Source organism: Diceros bicornis, chromosome 8 (assembly GCF_020826845.1).
Source record: "Diceros bicornis minor isolate mBicDic1 chromosome 8, mDicBic1.mat.cur, whole genome shotgun sequence".
Taxonomy (NCBI): domain Eukaryota; kingdom Metazoa; phylum Chordata; class Mammalia; order Perissodactyla; family Rhinocerotidae; genus Diceros; species Diceros bicornis.
Genome location: NC_080747.1, coordinates 40,339,354 through 40,366,556, shown reverse-complemented (window position 1 = coordinate 40,366,556; position 27,203 = coordinate 40,339,354). Strand labels below are relative to the sequence as shown.

General features: G+C 42.8%; 1 protein-coding gene across 5 annotated transcripts in view; it reads right to left on the bottom strand.

Moving 5' to 3' along the window:
* Positions 1–26,968, bottom strand: part of DCUN1D4 (defective in cullin neddylation 1 domain containing 4) — a 72,192-nt gene extending 45,224 nt beyond the window's left edge. For 2 of the 5 annotated variants that reach the window (XM_058547040.1, XM_058547043.1), the window contains exons 1-3: positions 10,831–11,548; positions 5,978–6,048; positions 5,760–5,799 (exon numbers count right to left, since the gene is read on the bottom strand). In XM_058547040.1, the coding sequence (XP_058403023.1) occupies positions 5,760–5,799; positions 5,978–6,048; positions 10,831–10,993 (274 nt within the window). In that variant the 5' untranslated portion in view covers positions 10,994–11,548. Of the gene's footprint in view, positions 1–5,759; positions 5,800–5,977; positions 6,049–10,830; positions 11,549–26,867 lie in introns of those variants that run through there. The other 3 variants (XM_058547041.1, XM_058547042.1, XM_058547039.1) reach the window with 3 other exon arrangements.
* Between the last annotated feature and the right edge of the window lie 235 nt (positions 26,969–27,203).

The window sequence follows — 27,203 nt, the reverse complement described above, 5'->3', positions numbered from 1 at the left end:
ACAGTGGAAAGTTTCAGGCTATGTAAAAATCAACTTTTTATTGCTGAGGAAAACAAGTTTACTTAAGATAATTTGCCAACATGAACGAAATCAACAAAATACACAGAGCGCGCACAATTCAAAGCTTGTTTGCCCCAAACCTGCTCCCCCTGTGGCAACATGGCTCCAGGGATGCGACCTGAGCAAGAGCAACAATTAGGGTTTTTTTGTGTGTGAGGAAGATCAGCCCTGAGCTAACATCCATGCCAATCCTCCTCTTTTTGCTGAGGAAGACTGGCCCTGAGCTAACATCCACGTCCATCTTCCTCCACTTTATGTGGGATGCCGCCACAGCACAGCCTGACAAGAGGAGCATCGGTGCGCACCCGGGATCCAAACCCGGGCTGCCAGCAACGGAGTGCGCGCATTTAACCACTACACCACCGGGCCAGCCCCAACAATTAGGGTTTTTAAGTGCACATATAAAGGCACACCTTGGTCTGCAGGGCCCCACTTGGGTCCACCTGTGCATATACAGTATCTTAGTACAGTAATAATAAGATATATACATTATTGTGAGTCCTACAGTGGACTCTATAAATATTTGTTGAATAAATGTGTTCCTAACACGTGTGTAAATCAAGTTCTGCTAAAAAATCAGTACATTTGCAGTGATTTAAAACATCTATGAATAGATAATACACCATCATTCAGAATTTTTTCCCCCATTTGTCAGTAAAACAAGCACTTGACTTTGTTTCCCGGCAGGTAGGAATTTTTTTCAAATATTTGAGAATGTTTGCTTCTCAAAATGACTGTGATAAGTGTTTTTATAATAAAAATACTTAACTGAGCATCCCACATACAAAAGAGAGGAAGACTGGCACGGATGTTAGCTCAGGGCCAATCTTCCTCACCAAAAAAAAAAAAAATTTAATGAGCAAATAATATAAACAACAATGTTTATCTGCTTCAAAGAATGAGCTTTCTCACATTACAGGTAGAGGCAAAATATTAAGGTGATGTTTTAAATAATAACTACAAAGCACTTTCAAAGTTATCTTCACAAATTTGAGGGGTTGTTATTACCATCCTACAGATAAGAAAACTGGCCGATAAAGTTAAGCAATGAAAGTTCCTAGATCAATAAATACCTAACAAATAAAAGTGACTTCCTAATGAACTTTAAGAAATCCAGAAATTCATTTGAAATGATCAGAGCTGCAAGTTTTCATGCTTTGCCAATCACCCAAGAAAAAGCAGTGATAAAAAACACTTTCGGGACCCATCATAAATCTCATTAGAAATACTTGGCAGGTACATATCAAAGAAGAAAAGACTTTTGACAATAATAATAATGAAGAAAGAAGAGCAGGAGAAGAATAATCTCAACTAGTAATCCTAAACTATAATTCACGCTCCTTAATATTATCACTCTACCTACATAGACGGACAGTGAGTCTGAAATCAACACTCCCAACTCTCCCGTCATTCCAAGCTCTTTCTTGATGCTGGGGTGTTTATATGATCCTTAGAAAGGCAATAAAAATTGTTTATATTTTTTACACAAGGGTTAAGATTTGAGTTCAGGTTCATTTCTTTTTGGTTCAGGGTTTAAAGAGAACAATGAACTATTCTATTAACTGACCAACTGTATTTTCAAACAAATTGGGTAGTCAATGAATACAGCCATTCTTCTACATTAAACAACCAGAAACACTGCCAATATTTTTCAACATGTTTATTCTAATATTTGGTCCCAGAAAATCAATTTTACAGAGGAACTTGAGTTCACCTGGATCAGACCAAAGGCCCTTTCATGTCTATCCAGGTTGCTGTTTTGATGATAACTTAACTAAGCATGCTTTTCTTAATAAATGGCATCTAAGTAGGTGCTCCACTGCCTTTTTTTCCGTAAATCTTTTGCTTGTGGGTCTCAAGTTGAAAAAATTCTATTCAGGATTCATTTTCTGTAAGATATTAAATTGTGTGCCCAATTTCTAGCCATCCCCAAGAGGTTTATAAAATTAGAGAAATTTTCTGACTTTTCCAAACATAGCATAAATGCATGTTCCAATACAAAAATCTCACTGTCTAATTTTTCATGCTATTGAGTTTGCTGTATCATAACCTTGTTTCACTTAACATTTCACACAGTTCATTCTGCCACTTCAATACTTTTTATATAACTATTTCACCTCACTTTTCACTGAACAATGTCACAAAGATATAGTAATTTAAGTTGATAGATTTCATTTTAAGACATTTTACCAGTAACCAATATTTTATTTCATTTTCTTGAACAGATCACTGAACTACTTGCTTGCTTAAGTGAAATATTAGTGTCTAAATGTGTAATTTTTATCTAAGACAAAAAAAATTTCCTTTTTTCTAAATAATATTGACTTCCAACATCTATCATCTTCTTCCTTACTCATTTTTTTGGTCCTCTCTGTTTGTCATTTTTTATTCACTCCCTGTATTGTGTATTTTGGGCTATTTCTCCAAAATTAACTCTCCTTGACTCTTTTTTTTTTTTTTTTTGGCGGGAGGAAGATTGAGAGCACCAAAGAAAAGTGTTGCAGGAGACAGAGTAAGAAGATGCCAGCCTCTTTTGCACTTAGGTCTGGCTCTTCCACACACAGTTTGTTACAGATACTGCTCAGACTACTGTTGGGACAAATGATTCGAAGCAGTACTACAGTGATTAATTTTCCCAGACTTCCAAACATTATAGACTTTATGCTGTTTAATTTTTAAAGTATACTCTGTCAGCTATGGCAATCACAAGTGATGCTATAACCAAATGAGGAAATAGTACTGAAATGGACTATTGTAAGAAATTACTAACTCTAATTGACACTGACCAGCACTTACAAGGTACCAGGCATTGCACCAGCGTGTTATATTCCAAACATCAGACATATCATCCACTGTCCCCAAGGGCAAAAGAGGAGGCATGAGACCAAACACACTTTACACTTTCGGGTTCCTTAATTATAGCTTACAGTTATTAAATTGCCACATTCAGGTTAAATATTTAGATGTGAAATTACTATGGTAACTGATTTAAATCCAAAGTTCAAAGTTAACTATATAATGTACAAGATCCAGAACTTAGAGGTTTTATTACCTCAGCTAAGAGAAAGACAATCCAGAGGCTTTACAAACACAAAATTCAGTTTTAAAAATCAAAACTAGGGGCCGGCGTGGTGGCGTAGTGGTTGTGCTCCAACGTGGTGCTCCATGTTGGCAGCCCGGGGTTCGCAGGTTTGGACCCTGGGCGTGGACCTACACACTGCTCATCGAGCCATGCTGTGGCAGCCTCCAATATACAAAATAGAGGAAGATTGGCAACAGATGTTAGCTCAGGGCCTATCTTCCTCACCAAAAGAAAAAAAAAATCAAAACTACATCAACTCTTAAGTTTAAAAAATCCTCAAAGCCCACCAACATATTGTTCCAGAATAGGAGAGAATTGTGCTTTATTTCTTAACTATTAAAACTGGCCCTGAAAATCTTATTTCAGCATTATTGGTAGTAGCTAACAATTAAACACACTTAAATGTATACCAGTAGGAGGCTGGAGAAACACAGTATGATATATCCATGAACTAGAAAATTGTGTAGATGTAAAAACATAAAGCAGATGCTCTATAAATGTGCCACTATGCAAAGATCTCCAAGATACACTGAGTGACAAAAACAAAAAGCACATACAAATGTATACTGTACTTGGGGAAGAAACTATCATCATCATCATCATTTGGGAAACAAATATAAGAATGTAAGAGTTACCTCTGGAGAGTCAAATGTGGGGTACTATTGGGGGATGGGAGCTAGAGGTCATAAAATGAAACAGAAACCTTCACTTTTTGTTTTATACCTTTTTGACACTTCTTTTAAAACCATGTGCAAACATTAAAATTATTAAGGAAATTGTTTTTGACTATCCTTGAGTTGATCTATATTTACTGACACAGAAAGATCAGGTGAAGGGAGCCTCTGTGGCCTGGCCTTCCAGAACACTACTGGCACGGTGGCTGCCCACTCCTCTCACTCCTTCCCCTGGAAGGAGGAGTTTCTGATGTAATTGGTGATCCAGGGAGAAAGAATTGAGCAGAGGAGCCCAGACCCTTCTGAACTCCCTTTCAAAACCACCTGCCAGCAGAAGCTCAGATCCTTCCACTGTCTTAAGTGGTGGGTTAGAGGGGGGACAGTGGGTGTACTGGCCTGTGCTTATCTAGCTGTAACAGTGATTGGGTGTACAGCTATCTAATTCAGGTGAAATACTAAAAAGCCTCTACATTCTGGCTGCACATCTAAGCTGTGTTTCCTAACACAACTGTTACTTCAATCTCCATCTTGTGCCTAATTTTCAATTCATTCTGAACCCATTTGGAGGGGAGAGGGGGAGAGTTCTAAATCCCAACAACCTCAAAGATATACCATTAAATGAAAAAGGAAAACGCTGTATATTATGTACAGTATGATCTCATTGCTGCTAAATAAAAAAACAGTACTATAAAAATATATGCATGAATAAAAATGTGTGAAAGGATAAATATTAAATGGCGTATTGGGGGCCGGCCCCGTGGCTTAGTGGTTAAGTGTGGGTGCTCCGCTACTGGCGGCCCGGGTTCAGATCCTGGGCGAGCACTGACGCACTGCTTGTCAGGCCATGCTGAGGCCGCATCCCACATACGGCAACTAGAAGATGTGCAACTATGACATACAACTATCTAGTGGGGCTTTGGGGAGAAAAAGGGGAAAAAAAGGAGGAGGATTGGCAATAGATGTTAGCTCAGGGCCAGTGTTCCTCAGCAAAAAGAGGAGGATTGGAATGGATGTTAACTCAGGGCTAATCTTCCTCAAAAAAAACAAATAATAAATAAATAAATAAATGGCGTACTGAAGGAAGGCTGGATTGGGAGACATGAAGGAGGACTGTCACTTTTTACTCCGTTTACTTTTGTGCTATTCAAAATTCTCCAACAAGCACGTATGCATATATTACTATGGTAATTTTCAAAAAATTTAAAATATATTTTAATAAATTTTGCTGGAAGTTTTAATAACTGTAGATCAAATGCAATTTCTAAACTTTATAATTATCAACAGTTTAGAGAAGTGGTTCTCACAGTGTGGTCTCCAGACCAGCTGCATCAGCATCATCTGGGAGTTTGTTAGAAATGCAAACTCTGGGGCCCCATCCCAAATCCACAGAATCAGAAAATCTAGGGGTGGAGCTTAGCAATCTGTTTTAACAAGCCCTCCCCAGGTGATTAAAATGCTAGCTAAAGCTTGAGACCACAGGGCTAGACAATCGTGTGCAATAATTAAGTTTCAATTTTCCCATTCGTAAATCCTCAGGGCCTATACAACACACACACACATCCCTACCTACCTATCAAATCATTTGTCATCTCAATTCAACAAACGTTTATGGAATACCTCTCAAACTGCATTACTGTAGTAACTTTTTAGTATACACTAAAATACTTCAGTAGAGAAACAATATCTTGAAACCACTGGGGAGAATCCTTTCAACGGACTGAAGTACTCTGTCCTAAACCAGAGCCCCAGTGCAGATTTCCTCCTGGGAAGGAGCTGTAACATGGCTGCCTTCATACACCCTGAAAAACATCCTCAACAAGGTAACAACTTGTTAACAGAGTGTATTACAACAACACAGAACATTCTCAGCTAGTATCTCTCCTTCATCACTTTAAATTAGGAAGTTTGTTTAAAATTAAGTAGTGTTAAGCATTTACAGATACCTGTTTGGTGATCGTCTTGGCCAACGTCTTCCGTTAGATTCTGCAAGAAATATGTTCATTATTACCAAGAAATCACATACTATATACAGCAAGTTTTGAAATTCAGTATTTTCATAAGCAGCTGATATCTTAATATCCGTAATCTAAATTTTTATCAAATACACTTAGAAGGATTATTTTAAACAGTTGGTACTTTTGTCTTTAAAAGATGGACTTACTAGTTTATTAAGGGTGTGGTAGATCTTATGAATATTTGCCAGTGTTGAGAGATGAGAGTTCAGCTGAAAGTCTTTAAAAGAAAAAGGGGAAAATTCAGTGTTATTTATTTCCCGTACTGCAAAAAGACTGTAAAAAGAAAGCTCAGAAGCCAAGATAAACGAATGTTTTGATACAATCGAATACTATCTCCATTAATTTGATATTTATTAAATAAAATCCAACGTGCAACTACTGGCCTATCTCCTAGAAATCGAGTCTGACAATAAAGTTAAATTCCCAACCAAATGTTAAAGTTCATGAAATTTTCATTTGAATTGTAAGGGGAAAAAAAAATACTTCAGTAGTTGTAAAATCCTACCAGCAATGAACTTGATCTTAAGAGAAAAATGTCAACAATGTTAACAAATTAAACAAGTCACACAAATAGAAGACAGATCTCAAATGAAGCATGTTCACTTTCTCTTTCCCTTTCTCTTCCCCAGAATTACCAGTACAATATCAAGCTCCTGGCAAGAAAATAAAAGCATCGCAACCATTCAGCATTTCTTACAATGTATTTTTTTTGTTGGCTCTTTTACAACAGAGAGCGCAAAAAAGGGGATCTGAGCCCCTCCCCCTCCCATTAAAGAAACAGACAAATCAAACAGGGAGGCTGCAAGCTCCCCGCCCAAGGCCAGAGCCCCGTGATGGAACCTACAGCTACCTGCCCTGCAGTATTGAAACATGCCCCAGAACAGACACACAGGAGCAGAAATCACACTCCTGGAGAAACATGTCCCAATCAAAGAAAGTGCCACATATCATCTCTAACAATTTCAGAATTACGCACTAAATCACACACACAATACGAACTAAGTTGCTCCATCTTAGAATCCTGCACAACATAAAACTTTAAGTTAAACCATTAGGCTTTTGAATCTCTAATTTCAAATGTAAGTATGTTTCAAAGGTAAGTATGTTTGCATACATATTAGGCTATGTAAATACAAGTTAAAATTCTATGAATAACTTCATATTTGAATAAGCATCAATAGAAGTATTTTTATAAAATATCAGGATTTACATTAGTTCCTTTTCTTTAGGACCATAAAGGTTAGTCTGAAAGTAACCTTGAAAAGATACTGTAACTCTCCAAGTCATGCTATTCTGATAAAAAAGAAAAAAAAAATCACCCTTCACTGGAATATTTTATTTGGGACATGTATCAAATGCAAAGAACAGACCCAAAGAGCAGACGCTACAATACAAGTTGTCTGTGCAGGGCCTGGACTCTCTGGGCTGCTGCTCTGAATCTGGAAAGCTAGCTGACTTCCCTGCCAGTATTTAGAAAGTGTTATGTACTTTCTTTTCTAAATCGTGCCAGGAAGCCAGCTCTGGGCTGGTCTGCAGGGCAGACGGGCTGGCAGGCAGCAGAGCCCCTGAGATTCACACGCCACTGTCAGGAGCAGCAGGCCACACCTGTACACGTACATGGGCCCACCCAGCGGCACAACAGCCTGCCACCACAGTCACAGCCATCGAGAATGGTCCAAAGAACCAGAGTCGTTGGCTCAGAGACAATCAGGGCAGGGTCTCAGGCTCTAAATGGGCCTTGAATATAGACAAGTGTTAACTGTTTAGCATCTGAATGGTTTAGCCATATTTAAGGTAAATGATGACAGAACATGGCACAGAACCTTGATTTTCCATCTTAATTAGTACAACTGCAGAGAAAAGGTTTAAAAAGCATTTGGGGTGTGTGAGTATATGTACGTGTGTGTATTTATTTACTTACGTTTGTATTTAATAAACATGGATGGGGTCTCTAAAGCTAGAAGCACCATCCTCTCCTGACCCGCAAGAGGCAATGGGGAGCTTACACACACGCCGCCCCCTCCCCTGCATCTACTACTAAGCCACAACCCCTCTCTTTGTACTCTCTCAATTTAAAAATAGGAAGACATTGGGCTGGCCCCGTGGCTTAGCGGTTAAGTGCGTGCACTCCGCTGCTGGCGGCCTGGGTTCGGTCCTGGGCGCGCACTGACGCACCGCTTCTCCGGCCATGCTAAAGCCGCGTCCCACATACAGCAACTAGAAAGATGTGCAGCTATGACATACAACTGTCTACTGGGGCTTTGGGGGAATAAATAAATAAATAAATAATTATAAAAAAATAAAAATAAAAAAAATAGGAAGACAAATGATACATTCCATTTTGATCTTGAAATAAAAATTAAACTGCTGAGCCCTCCAAAAAACAAAAATGAAACTGAGAAAACTTAAGGATCTAGATTCTCTTTTCACTGAGGCCACATAGGAGAGAAGAAAGTGTCTTGCCAAAGATCATTCAAGCTTTTTCTACCACCCTGATGTTAATTCAATTGTCAAAATGCACATAAGAGAATCTAAATGAATCAAAACTGCAAAATCCTTCAACACACACACACACACACACAGTTCCTGCCAAAATACCACTGTGCTTTACAACCCGACTGTGGAGTCTGACAGTTGGTTTGAACCTCAGGTCTACCAGGTATTTAACTGAAATCTTGACGTCCTCACCTGTAAAAAGAGATTACAATGCCTAGATGTGGCAGACACCCATTACAATGCGTGGACCACAATAAGTGCTCAATAAAAGACATCATTATCACTAAATTCGCTTATACCATTTTCCACACCCCACAGTTATCTAAAATGGTCTCTAACTTCCGTAGGTCCAAGTAAAGCCCTACATCAAAAACCCCAGAGTTGGAGCTTCTTCTATGACTGACGCATGCGGCCTGATACATCTCTACAGACCATGATGGCATTGCTATGTTCATACACCACCAGCTGATGTTCATAATGATGGTCCAAGTGAATCTCAACACAGCGGAAAAAATATACACGAGCATTTAGGACCAGGTTCTAAATACGGAGTTTCACTTCACAGGCAACGAGAGTAACAAAGTTCATTTCACACATCACATATGTCAGCAATTCTCCATTTCCATATCCAATGTTTACTACCATCACCACTCCATCATCACCTCACCAAAAAAAAAAAAAAAAACAGGAAAAAGAAAAGGAACCAGCAACACAAATAATTTATCTTTAGTTTCACCAAGAAGCTAAGGTGGAGACACAAATTCAGGGAAAAAGGACAAAAATGGCATTAAAAGATTAACCCACAAAGGTTAACATATATTGAATTTATGGTTCATCTATTCAGTGCTCAGAGCAAGTAACAGACCTTGAAATCTAAAATAGATTTCACATCCTTAAGGAACAGATATTAAGGGTAAAGATCAAATGCTTTACAGAGAACGTATTTAGGAAAGCACTAACTGATTCATAAAAATCTCCTTCTGCTCATATTTCAATTCCAAAGGATAAATGCTAGGTTAAATCAATTTTATTCCAAGATCAAACGGCTCTCCACAGTAAAGCAATGACTGGGTTTGCATGTCACACAGGTTTACAAGTCCAGCGTGACATGCAAACCCTATATCCTGTAACAAATGGCTCTGCAAAAAGGCACAACCTGCTTAACAAACAGCTTGCCTAAACTGTCTTCCAGGTATTCTTAAAACTACCAACAAATGTAGACCGGGCATCAAGTTTTCTGATTTGGGGAGTTTTTTTGTAATTACCATTTGCTGTGACCTGCATAATATAAAAGAAAAAAAATGAATGCCAGTGAGACGGTCTAAATCCATTCCCCCAAACCACCCCAGGCATAGAATCCCACAGTATAGATGGAGACACAAATGTTAGGAATGAAACAATTATCAGTAAGTTCAGACAACGACTGTCAACCCAAAGAATCAAATTTAAAAATCAACAGTCCTAAAAGAGTTTACTTCCATAAGAGGGTCAAAAACAATTTAAGTACATAAAAATCAAAACCTCTCCTTTATACCATAAATAGTCACTTGTTAAACATAGCTGGGAGGTGATCTCAATTACAATAGCAACAAAAAGCAATAATCCTTACAGGAATAAACTTAAATACACAACATACGATGAAGAAACAATAAAAGTTTACCAAAAGACATAAACGTAGAGATATTACATTCCTGGAATGGAAGGACCTAGTATTGTAAAGTGATCACTTCTCCCTTTACTAAACTACAAAATAAATGCAGTCAAATTCCTATTCTCTCGGCCTCCCAGATCCCCACCCAAAAAAGAGGTGTGGAAAAGGGAGTCAGGGAAACTTGGCAGATTGAAGTTCATCTGAAAGAACAAACATGCTAGACTTGCCAAGAAATTGTTGAAAAAGAAGAATGAGGAACAACTTACCCTATCAGATACCAATACATAGCGTAAAGCAGAGGTTGGTAAACTCTCTGTAGGGGGCCAGATGGTAAATATTTCAGGCTTTGTGGACGATACCATCTTTGTTGCAACTACTCTGCCATTGTAACTCATAAAGCAGCCACAAGCAATACATAAACAAGAGAGTGTGGCTGTGTTCCAATAAAACTTTATTTATGAAAACTAGGTGGTGGGCCAGATTTGGTCCATGGGCTATTGTTTGCCAACGCCTGATATAAAGGTACAGTAATTTTAATAGTATGGTACATGTGCAAGAAGAAAAATCAATGGAAAAGAGTTGATAAACATATGTATGTACGCATGAATATATATGTATGTCTAAACACACATACAATTAACGTATGATAAAATGGCCTTTCAAATCAATGGCGAAGAGATAATTATTTAGTAAATGGAGAAGCAAATGTGAACAAATTAAAATTAGTTCCAACCTCACCCAATAGTTACAGATGGAAGGGGAAGGCATTCAACACAAATGAAAAATCCTTACAGACTCAGGGCCCTGCACATTCTGCCTCTACCCATCTATCCAATCTTATCTCCTACTCACCTTCCCTTCGCTCCCTCTTCTCAGTCACAGTGACCTTCCTGCTGTTCTGTGAACACTCCAAGCACACTCGTACCTCAGGGCCTCTGCACACGCTGTTGTCTTTGCCTTGAGCCCTCTTACCTCTCATAATAACATAGTAACATGGCCTGCTCTCACACTTCATCAGGTTGCCATGTAAATATCACCTTCTTACAGAAACTTGCCAGACCAACAACAGGACTCCCTCTTTACTCTTTTATCACCTTACACTGCTTTACCTTTCTTTTTCTTTTACTTTTCTTTATATTATATAGTTGTTTATAGTTGTTTGTCATATTCCTCTCCCATTAGAATGCAGGCTTCATGAAGGTCAGGACTTGGTCTTGTCCACTGCTGTATCCCTAGTACCTAGAACAATGCCTGGCACATATTAGGTGCTCAGTACACACTCAATGAATGAATGGATGCAGGTACAAAGGCACTAAGTCTTAAATTCGATATATTCAGGGCATTTCAAGTGCATCCACACCATTAGATCTTCAAATGTGAGAAGCAGCATGATAAAAGAGGAGACTCAAAAGGAAGGCAAAGGTCAGAAAACAAGGATCTGTGAACCCTGCTTAAGAGTTTAGATTTAATCTCCTAAGGACTTGTATTTCCAGCTGAGCCACCCAAAGGCATGCAAATGTAACAAACAAACATGGTGCATTCAAGCAGCATCAATTTTACTCAATGGTAATTTGCCTACAACACTTTTACATAAAAACAAAAATATGATTATGGCACAAGACTTTAAAGAAATTTCACCACACCGAACTATGCTCCAAGCACCCTGCGAGTACCTAATTTACTGAACTTCTGCCACAGCGGAATGCTGGTGGAGAAGTTTGAGAAGCACTGCTATGGCTCTGGGTGCCGTGGAAGTGTTAAAACCCGGAGTTTTTTAGAAAGATCCCTCTATGGCAAATGTGTGGCATGGATGACGGGTGGCCCGGATTTAGAGTGGCCTTTCATGAAGACTACTGGAAGAGACTGAAGTAGGAAATGATTACGGCCTTAAGTTAGACAGCGGCAATACAAGCGGAGAAGAGAAATCCTGAGTACAGCAGGATTGCAGAACATCCACGTTTAACTCACACAAATTCAACTTTATTCACTTGGCAAAAAAAAAAAAAAAGGAGGGAGAGAGAACAAAAAAATTTCAGTTGTCCCAGAACTGCCTTCCCTTCTACTTAATGAGCAGGAGATGGGCAACACGAATCCCACAGTCACTCGGTCCGCCTCAGTTTCCATGTGCCAATCACATTTTGTGCATCTCACAACACTCTAGGAGTCTAGTATTTAAAGATTTTTTTTTAATAAAACATGGTCCCTAAATGCAAGCCAGCTGCTTCAACTGGTGCTCAACTCCAGAGCCAGCGATCCGTTCCAACGCTGGAGGAAGAGCTGCCTGTATCCGAAACCATCTCCAATGGGCACCACCTGAACGTATTTCCAGCGATATTTTTAATACAAGTGATCGTCACCTTACATATGGACTTTAGAACTAACTTCTATATAAAATGTATGTGATTGTACTGTAAGGAAAAACCACTAAGACAGCATTTGGGAGATGAGAGAGTACCATTCAACATTCCATGTCCTTTTGTCCAATTCTCCTCGTTTTATTAGCTCAAGCAGGGTCAGACAGCTAGCTGTGGCCAAGCCGGGAATAATGCACATCTTCTAATTCCCAATTCAAAGTCCATTCCTCCTTCTAGCTTATTTCTAACAAGAGCAAAAATTGATCTTCATGTTCCATAAAGGGAAAAATCAGCATTTCCCACCTAAAGTTGTTAATAATCAAGCACACAAACTTAAGAGTAATATTTTTTAAAAAGTTACTAAAACTGGCTAAGGGCCGGCCCCGTGGCTTAGTGTTGGGTGCGCCCGCTCCGCTACTAGCTACTGGCAGCCTGGGTTGGGATCCCAGGCGCGCACCGACGCACCGCTTGTCCGGCCATGCTGAGGCGGCGTCCCACATACAGCAACTAGAAGGATGTGCAACTATGACATACAACTACCAACTGGGGCTTTGGGGAGAAAAAGAGAAAAAAAGGAGGAGGATTGGCAATAGATGTCAGCTCAGGGATGATCTTCCTCATAAAAAAAAAAAAAAGTTACTAAAACTGGCTAAATCTAAAACAATTTACCAAGTTTTTTTTTTTTTAAAAAAAGAGAAAAGATGTGCAGAAAATATATCACCAATAACACCAATGTTATTTCTATTTCAAGTACACTTCTTTCTTCTGGTCACTATCGAGTCATAAAAATACTTTATTATTAGCTTAAACTCCAGTGGGTGAGTCAGTGAGCAATGCTCTCAAGTATAAAAGTTTTTAATGCATCACTATGCACAGATATTTGATGACAACGAAAATGATAAACTAAACCAGTAAAGGCTCTGGTGGGGTGGTGCAGAATAATGACCATGTTAGTGCCAAAATATTGAAACAAAACTGGACAAAATTAAAGGTTATCAATATCAGCATTCATCCTAAATGTTTCTGGGACAGAACAAGAACACGATCCAGTCGAGCAGGGCAAGGCCTCTCTAATGGGATTCAACACGGAATGCTTAGGAGTTCTCTAAGCAACAGGTTACATGGCCCATCCTGAAACATCAATTTTGCTCAGTGATATGGAAAAAGAAAAAAACTTCGTTGTTAAAGCCAACAGTGTTCTGTATTTGAGAGCCATTTTTTAGGTTTGCCTTGTCTCCTTCCTTCTAGCAACAGGAGGCCTCTTTCCTATGGGTTTCAGATAGACTGAGAATGAGAATGTCAATGATGTCAAGCAGAGACCCCTGCCAACCTGCAAAGGATATTAACAACCTTTGATTTCAACCCCTGAGATTCTGGATTTGTTACTGCAGCATAAAAGAAAAACATCCACATCCTTAACAAGTCCTTACAAGGCCCTACATGATCTGACCTAAGTCATCTCATTCCATTATCCTTGCTCACTCCATTCCAGCCACACTCTTCCTTGAATACTCAAGTGAATTCCTACCTCAGGGCGTCTGCATTTAATATACCTTCTGCCTTGATGACCTCTGATGTTTCCAAGGCCTGACAGTTGACTTCACTGAAATATCTACTCAAATGTCACCTCACCAGAGAGGACTCCTCTGACTTCCCTATCCATCTCCACCAGATTTAGATTTTTGCATAGTACTCGTCACTTTCTGACATTCTTTAACAGCTTTATCGAGATATAATTCACATACCACACAATACACCCATTTAAAGTGCACGATTTAATGGTTTTTAGTAAATTCACAGTTATGCAACCATCACCATAGTCTAATCTTCAGGTATTTTTCTCACCCCTCTAGGAATACCTCCCCATCCCTGCCCGTGCCTCTTCAGCACTAGGTAACCACTAACACACTTTCCATCTCTACAGATTTGCCCATCCTAGGCATTTTATATCAATGGAATCATACACCATGAGGTCTTTTGTGACACTGATGTTATATTTTATAATGTCAATAATCTTTGTCCTTTGTCACTCTCCCTCAAGCCCAAGCTCCAGGAGGGCAGGGACTTTCTTTTGCTTTGCTCACCACTGTATCCCCATACCTAGCATAGCTAGCCTAACACATGACAGAGACCAGTGAATATGGGAATGAATGCTTTAAAAGTCGTCAATGGATCCAGCAACGTGGATGTTACTCCGTGACCTCAGCGAAGACTTCAATGCCAGAACTGAGGTCAGAACGAAGAGGGCTAAGGATAGACCAGGAGGTGAGGGACACACTAAGTCAAGCTTAACAACTTGTTCCAGAAGTTTGACTGTGAAAGGGAGACTAGAAATGCACATGGGATTGAGGGAATGTTCCATTTGGGTTTTACAATGGTGAGACTTGAGCATGTTTAAAATGCTGATTTGCTTAGTATCCTGGAAGGTTACAGTAGCCAGAGTGTAAAGAGCAGGCCAGATCAGGAGTCAGAGCACATCTACATATGAGCTCGCACATACATAGTACATGTGATTTTAAAAGAAAAGTATAAAAAGTGGGCCAGGCCCAACGGCCTAGTGGTTAAGTTCAGCATGTTCCGCTTCAGTGGCCTGGGTTCGGTTCCCAGGCGCAGACCTATACCACTTGTCTGTCAGCGGCTATGCTGTGGCGGCAGCACACATACAAAATAGAGGAAGATCAGCAACACATGTTAGCTCAGGGTGAATCTTCCTCAGCAAAAAAAAAAAAACGTACAAAATGTAATTTTAAGTAAAAAAGATCATTAAAATGAATTCTACCTCAAAATGACTTGAAATATAAAATCTACTATAAAGAGAAGTCAACTTTTTTTTGACACTATAAAAAGTAGTGTTTTAAATGATCTACAATATCAATTTACACCTATGCATCCCAGCTGACAGTCATTTACCTATACGCGATGGCACAGGTATATGTCTCATTCGTAAAAACAAATATATTCACATTTAAGGCCAAATTACTAAAACACAAAGATTTGAAATGAGTTTTTTATACCACAAAACTAGGAAAAACCAAAAGCTAGGTTTGTCGGACAGCTTCATATCACATGCCCTTCACTGCCAGAAGTAGGAATCTCTTTATCTATAAAATGAATAACAGTGCCTGCCTCATAAGCATACTGTGAGGATTAAATCAGTTAATGCTGCAATGCGCTTAGAACAGAGCCTGGCACACGGTAAGCGCTACCTGAGCCCTGGCTATAATGTCACATGGTGAGCAAGAAGGGTCTGTGCTATCCTCCGAGGGCAGGGCCCGTAGAAGAGCTATGCATCTTTTGAGTCCCCTTCCCCAACAGCCCAAACCAAACCCAGCTCACAAATTTAGCTATTTAAAACTAATCCAGTGGCTGCACATCAGAATCACCTGAGAATCTTGAAAAAAAATGCCAGTGCCAGGGCACCAACCCAGATCAATTAAATAAAAATGGGAGTGGTCGATCCTTTCTCAAGCAGCCCAGATGATCCTAATGTGCAACCAGAGAGGGGAGTTCTAGCCCCACCCTGACTCAACCCCCAACCCTCCACGGCCAATGCACTCCTGGAACAACCTCAGCACAGCACAGACAGGAATCCACCTCACTCCCCAGTACTCCACCAGCACATGAAAAAAGGATCAAGATCCAGGCTTTTCAAGGCTGAAAAGCCAGGCGAAAATGAAAAGAAACCAAATGGCAGAGAGGAAGGTGTTAACATCATTCTCCTCACCAATAAATATTTGCTATTTACAATGGACAAAAGCCAAAAAGGTGAGCCCTGGAAAGGGGAACGTTGATAAGGGGAGGGAAGCAGGTCATCACAGGTGACTCAGCGTTTTCACTGAACACACGATCCAAAGTTAAAGCCATCCAAGCATATGGCTGCTGGCTTTTTCCTCCTAATGCTCATAGGACCCATAAAGAGGCTGGGAGAAAAAACCATCCACCCAAGAGAGCCAGCGTGCCACCTAGCACCCGTCATCCACCGCACAGCCTGTGCCTGCTGGTGCCATCTCAAAGGAGTCGGCCACTTCAGGACACCGGGTCTGGCTGCACTCCAAATGTGACAAGGAACAAAGGGCCCTAGATTCATGCCCTTCACCCCACCCTACCCACTGAAAAACACAGATCCACTCGGCAGTTTAGAGTAAAAACCACCCTTTAACCTCACTAATGTTACAAGAGGCCAGATTTTGGTTAAGAGTACAGCACCAGCATCAGAAAGCCCTGGGTTGGCGTCCTAGCTGAGTGACCCTGCCCGTGACCCAACCTCACTGAGCCTCAGTGTCCTCATCTGCAGAGCCAGAGTAACAGGCCCCTCTTCACAAGGCTACTGCAAGGATTAAACAAGATGGAACATGCTAAGCACCCAGCACAGTGCTGGCACCAAGAAAGGTTCAATATTCTAATCCCTATTATCATTAGAATGTGGAAGAGACTAAGACAGAGGAAACTAGAAGATCAAAAAGTAAAGACAGAGCAGAAGGGATAACAAGGTGTCAGGTCTTTAAAACGGACTTCAGTAGCCAGTTGCCTAGACTTGAATGTACAACTACCCTCAGCTTCCTGTTTAATTGAGAACAGGTAATCTGTGGTCTAATCTTGGTCTGTGGGAATGACATCTGTAGAAAGAAATCTTAGAGGGGAACAAGACTTAAACTCACCCTCAACTACAGAAAAAGAGAAGAAAATAATTTCAAAGATGTTACACAAAACTACATTACAGGGCGGCCTCGTGGCTTAGCAGCTAAGTGCCCGCGCTCCGCTACTGGCGGCCCCTGGTTCGGATCCCGGGCGCGCACCGATGCACCGCTTGTCGGGCCATGCTGAGGCCGCGTCCCACATACAGCAACTAGAAGGATGTGCAACTATGACGTACAACTATCTACTGGGGCTTCGGGGAGAAAAAAGGGGAAAAAAAAAAAAAACTACATTAGGAGCTCTACTAAAAGGTAAGTTTTATGTTTTCTGGTTTTTCTGCAACACTGTTAGATATCTCCTGTATTTAAAAATAATATAAAAAGCATGTGTTTAAAAAGCATTTAATAGACGTCTATTTAAAATAAAATCTAAGAAGACTAAAAGCGACTATATGTCATTAGTGAGTTCAGGAAAAGTAGGGAAATACTTTGCTTTGCCACCATCAGTTGTCCGGTGAGAATCTGTTTCTAAATGCCCACTGTCATTGTGAGTAAGATGGCAGAAATGAGGGAAAGAAGAGGAGTGGGAAAAGAGGAATTCATCCTGGATCCTGATCCTGTTGGGACCCATTCCAAGAAGGAAAGAACCAAAAGCAAAATGGAGATAATTATATCAACTGGCACTGTGTTATCATTCATAGGCCAGTGACAAAATATGGAATTCCAGTATACCTGCAGGGTTACCATAAGGATTAAAGGAAAAGCATAAATAGGACGTTGAGTATTATTTCATAGGCAGGGATGGGGCACTTAGACCCTGGAGTCAGAATCTCAATTCACCACTCACAAGCTGTGTGACCTTGAGAAGCTCAGTTAACACCCTTCGGCACCTCAGCTTCCTCCTCTGTAAAATGGGGATGAAAACAGCACCTAACCCACTTCAGAGTGTCCTGGTGAGGATTAAATGAGTTAATGCAGGCAGAGCAGCTGGAGCAGCCCCAGAATAATGACCGTTTGTGTGTCAGTCCCTCCTCTCTCCCCACGCCCCACCTTCTCTGGCTTCTCTCTTTCCTTCTCCCACTTTCCTTCCATGCACGGTGCCTCTCCCTGGTGCCTCTTTTCAGCCCTTCCCCATGTGGCTCCGGCTCCCCATCCCCTCTCCTCCCCTTCCCTCTGGCCTACCAACTACCATTCCACTGCCACAGTTCTGTCTTCTCACCCATGCTGTTCCCTCTGCTTGGACAGCACCCCCCAGGCACACACAGACCCTTTTCTTCAGACAATAAAATTCCAAAAGCTAAACCCACCTGGGAATTGCTAACCCTTCCCTGAAGTCTAATTTTAATGACTCCCCATTTGTTCCCAAAGTGCCCTGGGCATCCATCTAACCATCCAGTTGTCATTGTCCCATACTCCAACCGTCCATTATTTCTTGGCTTCTGCCACTGAACCTACTGGAAGGAAGCTCCTTAAACACAAGGACCCCGGCTCAGCCATGTTTGTTACAGCAGTGCCTGACAACAAGAAAAACCTCAAATGTTTGCTGAATGGCTAAGGGAGGGAATGCTCACTTGGTTCTTTTCTTTCTTCTAACCTCTCTTCCTCTTGAGGGTCTCCTTTTAAAGGCTAATGAGGAGACTGTCATTACACAGTAATCACTAGCAACAAAACAGAAAAGTGCCAAACACTTCTCTAAACACTTGATGTGTTTTACCCCATTTAATCCTCGGGATCACTTCCGCTCTTGCCTCCTACTTCTTTCTCTCTGCCCAACCCCCACCTCCACTCCAAGCACCCCAGCCTCTTTGATGTTCCTCAAACACAGGCCTGCTCCCCTCAGAGCCTCTGCATTTGTGTTCCCTCTGCGTGGACTGCCCCCTCACCCCCATCAGGTCTTACCCTAAAACTTTCCTGGTGAGGCCTTCCCTGACCATGCTATTTAAAATCACAGCATCCTCTGCTCCCACTCCTGCTCCTCTTCCCCTCCCCCCTCACACATAGGGGTGCAGGTGCTCTCCCCCTTCCCTGCCTTATTTTTCTCTATAGAACTTAACAGCATGTGACATACCACATGATTTACCTGTTTATTATTACCTCCCCAACACTAGAATGAAAACTTCATGCAAGATGAGGAACAGGGACTGATATATAGCAGGTGCTTAATAAATACTGGTTTGAACAACTCCACACCCTGCAGTACCTATTTCTTATACATGAGGACTCTGAAGCACACAGAGAAGGGGAGTAACTTACCCATGGTCACACAGCTAAGAGATGGCAGAGCAAGGATCCAAACCCAGACATTTTGATTCTAGGGTGCACAATTAACTGCTATGCTTTCCTGCCTCCCAACCTGACCCAGATAACAATTAAAAGACATCATCACATCCACAGAGCAAATCCTAGCATTGTATGTCTTTGGAGAAAAGCCATACACTGGAAAACCTTTCAAGAGAACAAGTCATCTAACTCTAGACAGTTCCACATGGTAAAGTATTAATTACCAGATTTATAATTTATACAGCACTGATAGCTTTTCTTTGGATTTAACAGTTCAGTAAAAAAAAAGAGAGATTGAGCATACTTTTTACTCTGTAATATCCCCATGAACAGCAAAATGACAAATCATTAACTAAGATGGAGGAGGCCGAAGACGACATATATTAAAAGCCAAAAATTGTGGTGTGAGGTAGGGAAGTACAGTGAGGGGGCACAGGGGAACTTTTTGGGGTAACGAAAATGTTCTATATCTTAATTTTAGTAGTGGTTACAGTAGTAGAGACATTTATCAAAATTCATCAAACTGTACACTTAAAATAAGTACAATTTTATAGTATGTAAATTATATTCAACAAAGTTGACTAAAACGCAATTAGGACTATCAGATACGAATTTTAGCTAAACAAATATCCCACCAAAAAAAGCCACAAATATTATTTCCATAGCTAATATTCCCAAGTCAAATCCAAAAAGATACACAAGAAGTTATACATTAGCTCCTGAACATCACAGCTCTCGACTTTTTTTTTTTTAGGGACAAACAGGTAATTAGGAAAAGACAGCAGTAAAGAGCTCCACATAGTGAGATCCAGTGGGGTGGCTGCTGTGGGGCTCAGAGTCGCGCCTGACCACCAGCAATGGCAGCCCTCACAACCACCATCGCCTGTGTGCTCCTGCAGTTCTTTGGGTCATCTCTGGCCAGGACACCCGGACTCTGAACAGTCCAACCAGGGTGCAAAGGCAGATCTCTCCTCTTCTCCACAAGGGCTCTGCCACATATTGACCAGTGACAGGTCTGGATGTTGAATCTGTCAGAATTCTTAACTGCGAGCATCAGAGACCAATTAGCTACTTTAAACAGAACAGTGATTTTTTTTTTTAAAGGGCTATTGGAAAATTCACAGAATCTCTTAGGAAATCCAGAGAACCAAATGTATGGGCAACACACCCAAAACAATGCCTAAGGGCACACAGCAGAGTACACTACAGACACAGCCTGGACCCACCTGGCCCCTGGAACTGCAGCCCCCACAGCCTCTAGAAACAGCTGCCACCACTGTTCATCCTCTCCAAATGGCCTCCAGGCCTCCTATCACTTGCCTCCAGCTTCAGCTTCACCCTGCGGGGGGGGGGGGCGGGGGGGGGGGGTCTGAGCAGCTCTGCCCATGAAGGCAGGAATTCCTCAATCAGAGGAGGAGCCAGGGCCCTGAAGACTGACAACGCCAACCACAGACAGAGATGGATGGCACACCTCTGCGAACAGTGACACAGGCCAGCAAGTAAGGAAGGGTGTTCAAAAAAAATATTCGCAAGAAAAAAATCCTCAGAGATGGAACTAAAAAGAATCATACCCAGAGGTAATGCTATTTGGGGAGAGTGAAGGTCTTTTTCATATAATTTAGTGTTTTACTCAGTATAATAATTAGTTTCAAAAACTACAAGCCTACCTTCCTAGATTGAAAATAACTCACTAACAGGATTTTCCATTCAAAAGAAAAAATTCAAATCTAAACCAGCAGATACCTACTCTGCTAGAATACCGGACACTTTGGAAAAAAGATCCTTACATCTGAAACAGTCATGCAATGATTGCTAACATACATGATTCTATTTAAAACGTACTCCAATACTTTTTTCTACTTAAAACATATTTTTAAATGTATGTTCTGCTTACAAGAATTCTCAAGAGGTACTTCTCTTAACCTGAATCTCAGAATAAGAAAGAACAAGCAATGAAAAGCTATTAACACCAATTCAAGCTGACCAACTACAAAAAGACATCAGCATTAATGTCAGATTCTCAGAAAATTCACCTCCAACTAACAAAGCTTACTTTCTAAACGAAGAATGCCTTTCAGCGATCTCAATGTATTGTTAACATCCAGAAATAAACCCTTAGGACCAGAATCTGGTCATAAAACAAAAAGAGGCAGAAAGCAGAAATACTCTAGGCCCCTTAAGGTCAGACCTGTCAAGCCTTCTTCACACAGGACTGTTACATTCCAGATCTGAAATGGACACTGCACTTTGACACAGACTCCTGGTCCCCCAGTACATCACTGGCATTTTACTCTCTCCTTGAGAATTTCTCCATGCCATACATTCTTCAAAACTGGTATCTGCATGTATTTAAAAAGATATATTATTTAAATTGGTTTGCATACATCTGACTTTGTCAAAAAAAAAGCAGAGAATGTTTTCTCTGTGAAAGTTTTTATTCCCTGAAGAAAAATCCAAAGATAATGAAAGACAAGTCAGAAGCGTGCCAGATAGAAAGAGGAAGAATTAAAATTTTCCAGATAATTCACTAACTATTCAAGAGCTGACCATTTTTTGTTGTGTTTTGTTTTGTTTTTTGCTGAGAAGATTGGCCCTGACCTAACATCTGTTGCCAACCTTCCTCTTTCTGCTTGAGGAAGACTCATCCTGAGCTAACATCTGTGCCAATCTTCCTCCGTTTTGTAGGTGGGTCACTGCCACAGCATGGCCACCGACAAGTGGTGTAGGTCCGCACCCGGGAACCGAACCTGGAGCCGCCAAGGCAGAATGTGCCAAACTTAACCACTAGGCCGTGGGGCCAGCCCCAAGAGTTGACCATTTAAGTCCAATTCAATACACATTTGAGGACTTAAGCAAGGCATCATTCTGGACCATAAAGTGGATAATAAGTAAGACACAGTCCCAGATCTCAAGGGGGTAATAATCTAATTGGGCAGGGGACAAATAAGTAAACAAGCAGCTACTGTTATATAAGATAAAACTGAGAACAGAAGTAAACAGTACTTTGGAGATTCGAGAGAGAGACAGAGTCTGCTAGAGAGGGAACAAGGAACTCAATAAAGCAAAGTTGCACTGAGGGCCGTGGGTGAGGAGGGAGAGTCCAGGGGGAAGAAACTGAGCTTAAACTACAGAAGCTGGTTCAACCCCCGGTTCTCAGGGGTCTGTATTTCAGTAAGCAACTGGGAGCCCTGAAGGTTTTGGGGCAGGGGAATCATAAGGACAAAGATGATTCAACTGGAGATGGAAAAGATAAAGTTAGAGGAGGCTGAGCCTGATGAAAGGATTACTGGTAATTACAATATAAGAAAGGATGGATCAGACCTAGGCAATGACAATATGTATGGGAAAGAAAGGACAGGCCTGGGAAGAGAGGCACTCTCACTCCCAGCCAGGGAAAGAGAGCACGAGAAATGTCTAGGCTTCCAGCCTGCATTATTCAATGAACTGCAGTTTCATTAACCAAATGAATAAAATTAACTGGTCTTGTTTTCCTCTTTGTTTTGGCTACTAGGAAGCTCAGAGCCAAATATATGCCTATTTCTAACGTATGGCAAGCACTTATGTGCAGCCTATAAATCTATAGTTTATTTTGCTTTCGCTGAAAGGATTTTATCTCTATTTAGTAAGTCACCTCTAATTATTTTAGAATGAAGCAGAAAATAAATCAACAGATTAAAAAGATTGAGACCAAGAGAGAGACAGTTGGACAAGGTAGCTGGTTCAGGGATATAACCTGTAGGCTGCCAGCCCAGAGCATTCTCCTTACCCTTCTTCCACCCTAACAAAGGCCACATTCCACAACAGAAGCTGAAAAATGTCAGACTTTCACTTTCTCAGCCTCCCTCACAACTAGCAGTGGCATGAGATTACTTCTACCCAATGAGACCGAAGGGGAAGTCTCCAAGGTGCCTTCTGGAAAAGACTCCTTTCTGTCAACAGGGAGTTGTAAGGAAATATTCTTCCCTCCCTTTCTTACACAGGCATGATGTCTGGTGCTGCAGCAACCATATTGCAAACAGGAGGCAATGAGCCTGAGGCTTCTGATAAGCCAAAATACTAAGAATAGAGGATGAAAAGGATGCAGAGAGCCAAGATACTTAAAAGACATCATTATGACACGGCACCAGCCTTGGAATCATCTATCTCTAGACTTTTTATTATCAGACAATAATAAGCTCTATTACTTAAGCCATTTTTTCATTGAGTATTTTTACTTTTCAAAGGCATCCTGATACAACAGGGGTCATCATGAGGTCAGTTTCTGACAGGTTGATTTTTATACTGCTGAGTTAACAAGACTATTATTATTGGCATGAGAATAATTCAAACATGTATTAATAGTCAGGAAGAAAGCAATAAGCTTATAAGAGTTACTGGGAACAGCTAAAGATGAAAACAGGAAAAGATATAATGATAAATAACATTTGAAAAAATGTGATCAAGTGTTAGTAGGGGCATTTCTTGGAGGCAGGACTAGAGGAAAACAGTAAATGTACAGAAGTCCTCTAAGGTAGAGAAAATGCGGGAGACTTTCTTTTCTGACATTGTTATAGCCAAGATAACCTAAAAATCCTTCCCAATATAAGACTCAAAAAAATCTAGGTAAAGTGTAAGAAACATCTGTTTAAATGCATAGCTAACTAAGTTCACAAGAAACTCAAGGACTTCCCCAAAGGCCAAAAATCAAAGAGGAACATACGGGTGGGGGAGGGGGGTGCTGTGTATGTGTAAAGAGCCCTTTGGGATGTAACAGAAAAAAGAAAAAGGGAAAGAAATGACTAGCCTAATATTTTCTTTAAAAACACCAGCTTGATGACAATTACAAGTCCTGTGTTCAACCTCATACACTTTACCCTTTACAACAGCAAATTCCAGGATTAAATGCACATTTTAAAAAACATGTCCATAGTACATATTTACATATCACAAATGGTTTCCGGGATATTTCACCACAAGCTTAAGTAAAATAAAAGAGAGATATAAATCATTTCCCAAAAAAGCCACACATTGCCCAATTTCTCAGCTATTACCAAAAGAACCATCATTCAATCAGGTATGCAAGTTCCGTATATTTGTAACCATACTAGAAAGTTTCCAAATCTTAGGACTTCTTGGTAAAATTTCTATCATTAGAGTCATTATAATATTCTTCTAGTGACTATACTACCAATACTTTCATAATCCCTTACATATCACAGAAAAATAACGTCATCTCTGAGCTAATCTTATGGCCCTCTACATTACAGATTTTGGAGTCATCGCATATAACTGGTAAAGGGAACCAGCAAAGGATGCGATGTTGGGGGGTCTACAGACTGACAGGACGGTCTCTAATATTAAAGAGGCAGAGAGAAAGAATTATAGACCACACCTAAAAACAAAATACGAAAACCTCTTAAGGTCCTCCACTGAGTTTACGTTCCTCTAGTCTCATTTGCTTCACACGCTTCTTGGAAAACTGAAGACATCCTATATTCCCTTTACTCATCTTCATGCTGGCTTTTTCATTTCCACCCTAAATTCCATTAAGCCGCCTCCATCACTCAACTCATTTCAAGACCATCTTTTTTCAAAAAGTCCCTTTATCCCTGGGCAATCCAAACAACCCACGAAATACAAACATAATTTATATTAACTTCACAAGGGTTACATTTGTCTCCACCGCGTTCCCAGATAAGTCCTTATATAAGACCGAACCTTTTAACCTAGTGTTTGCATCCACAATACACCATCCTAGACGCTGCTTTAGATTGTGTTGCATCTTGAATGTTTTCCCCACACCTTATGTGCTAGACGGTTCAAGACTAAGCATTTACTCTACAAAGAAGGCCACCAAATGCAGAGGGAAAGAATCGATTCGGGGTTCAAGAACTCAAGCGAGAAAGGACTGCACTGGGCTTGGTTCTCCCCCACCCGCTGACACAAGGAGGGGGCTCGTAAACCTCTCCAGTCCCAGGGGACAGGAGCGCCTCCAGAGCGCGCGCTCGGGTCCGCCGGGCAAAAAGCACGAGGTAGCAGAGCCGGGAGGCTCTGAGCGGCGCACTGCATTCTGGGACTCGTTTCCACAGTTACCCACGTGCACCCAACCCAACCGCGGCCCGGACTACAAGTCCCATAAATCCACGGGACCGCCTTTCCCCTTCACACCCGGCGACTGGAGCCAGATCCTAAAGGAAACCCCTAAAGCACCCTTCCCGCACGCCTGGGAGAGGTCGCGCCCCGCGGGGCGCTGCGCGGGGCCTCTGGCCCGGCGCTCCCTGCAGGGAAGCGAGTCCCGAGGCACCAGCCTCCACACCTGACGACCAGAAATTAGACAACTGCGTCACAGACTACCAAATCCACGGACCGACAGGGACCCCGACACCTCCCCTGCACAAAGCCCCACACCTGGCCTCCAGGGCCCGACCCCTCCGGCTCCCACCGCGGAAAACCCGCAGCCCGCGCCCCTGCCCCGCCTCCCAGTCCCGCAGCCGGAGCCCGCGCCAGCGCTAACCTCGCTTCCCGCCGCTCGGGGGGAACCGCAGCCAGCGCCAACCTCGGGGCACCTCCCCCCCCTCCACCTCAGCCCCGCCCACTCCTCTCCCCGCATCCCGAAGATCAGGGCTCCCCCCTCCAGGGACCCTGCCTTGATCGGGGGAGGGGCGGGGACACCTCCCACAAACACAGAGTCTGACACCTTCCCCGGCAGCCCCGCGCTGACCTAATCTGGACATGACAGTTCTCCCCCTGCCCCCGCCCCTCCCAACCTCCCTTTCCTCCCAACTAGCTCTTCACCCGCACCGCACCTCCTCTACCCCTGCCCCCATCCTGTCACCCCAAACCCTCCTTTCTCTCCTCTTGCTCCCAATTACCCTATCTTCCCAACACCTGCTCCATCCCATTACCCCAACGTCTGGCCCCTCTCACCACTCCCAGTTATCCCACCACCCTTCCCATGCCCCTTCTGCCCGCCGGACTCCCCAACTATCCCATCGCACCCCAGCCCCTCCCACCATCTCGCTCTCCCGTTACATCAGCCCTCATCTCCTTGCCCGCCCTCCTGCCCCGCTCGGCCGCTGCCCCCATTCCCCCACCTCATTGTTCCCCCCCACCCCCGCCATCCAGCCCTTCTTCCCATTGTCCCCGCCCCCGCGCTCCCCTCGCACTCACCCGCCTTTCTCACCGAGCCGCCCGCACCACTCAGCCCCTAGGAAATCCTCACCCCAGCGCCCCGCTCGCTCGCTCCCTCCCTCCCTCCCTCTCTCCCCGTGCCGGTGCCACCCCCTGGCCCTGCCCGCTAGCGCCCGCCGCCGCCTCCACCTCCATTCACCCCGGACACTCCGGTCCCGGCCCTTCATCGCACGTCCCGCCTCCCCTTCCCCCAACACTGACATGCAGCCAGTCCCCACCCCCCTCACCTCCGCCCTCCCCCGGCAGGCCGGCCCCTTCCCCCCACGGCCCGCCCCCCCCCCGCGCCGCCCTCAGCGTCACCGCCCGCCCCGGCCCCGGGAGGGGAAGGGGTGGCTCCCGGGCAGGGGCTCCCGGCGCGTTTTGGGACCGGAGGCGCGGGGCGGGGACTGCGGGAGCCGAGTGGAGAGTGCTGGCAGCCGCCTGGCCCCGACCCGCTAGCTCTGTTACTCACTGACAGCGGCGGCATCCGAGTGCATTTTCGGGCAGCTCACAGCCCGCTCGCCGCCCAGGCTCCCGCGCTTGCCTCGCGGTCCCCCCACCGGCTCGCCGCACCTCGGCTCGGAGCTGAGGACCCGCCGCCAGGCACTCCCGGCCCGCCCACCTCGCCTCCTCCATTGGCTGATCCTCGGTTGAAGGGCCGCCCCGCCGCGTCTCTCATTTGACAACAGGAGCGCAGAGACCGCGGGTCTGGAGCTGGCAAAGAGACCCCGCCCCCTGAGGTCTAAGAGGATTGGTCCTGGCCCCTCGTCCCCGTAACGCCCCTGGCGGAGGCCACGCTCTTGAGTAG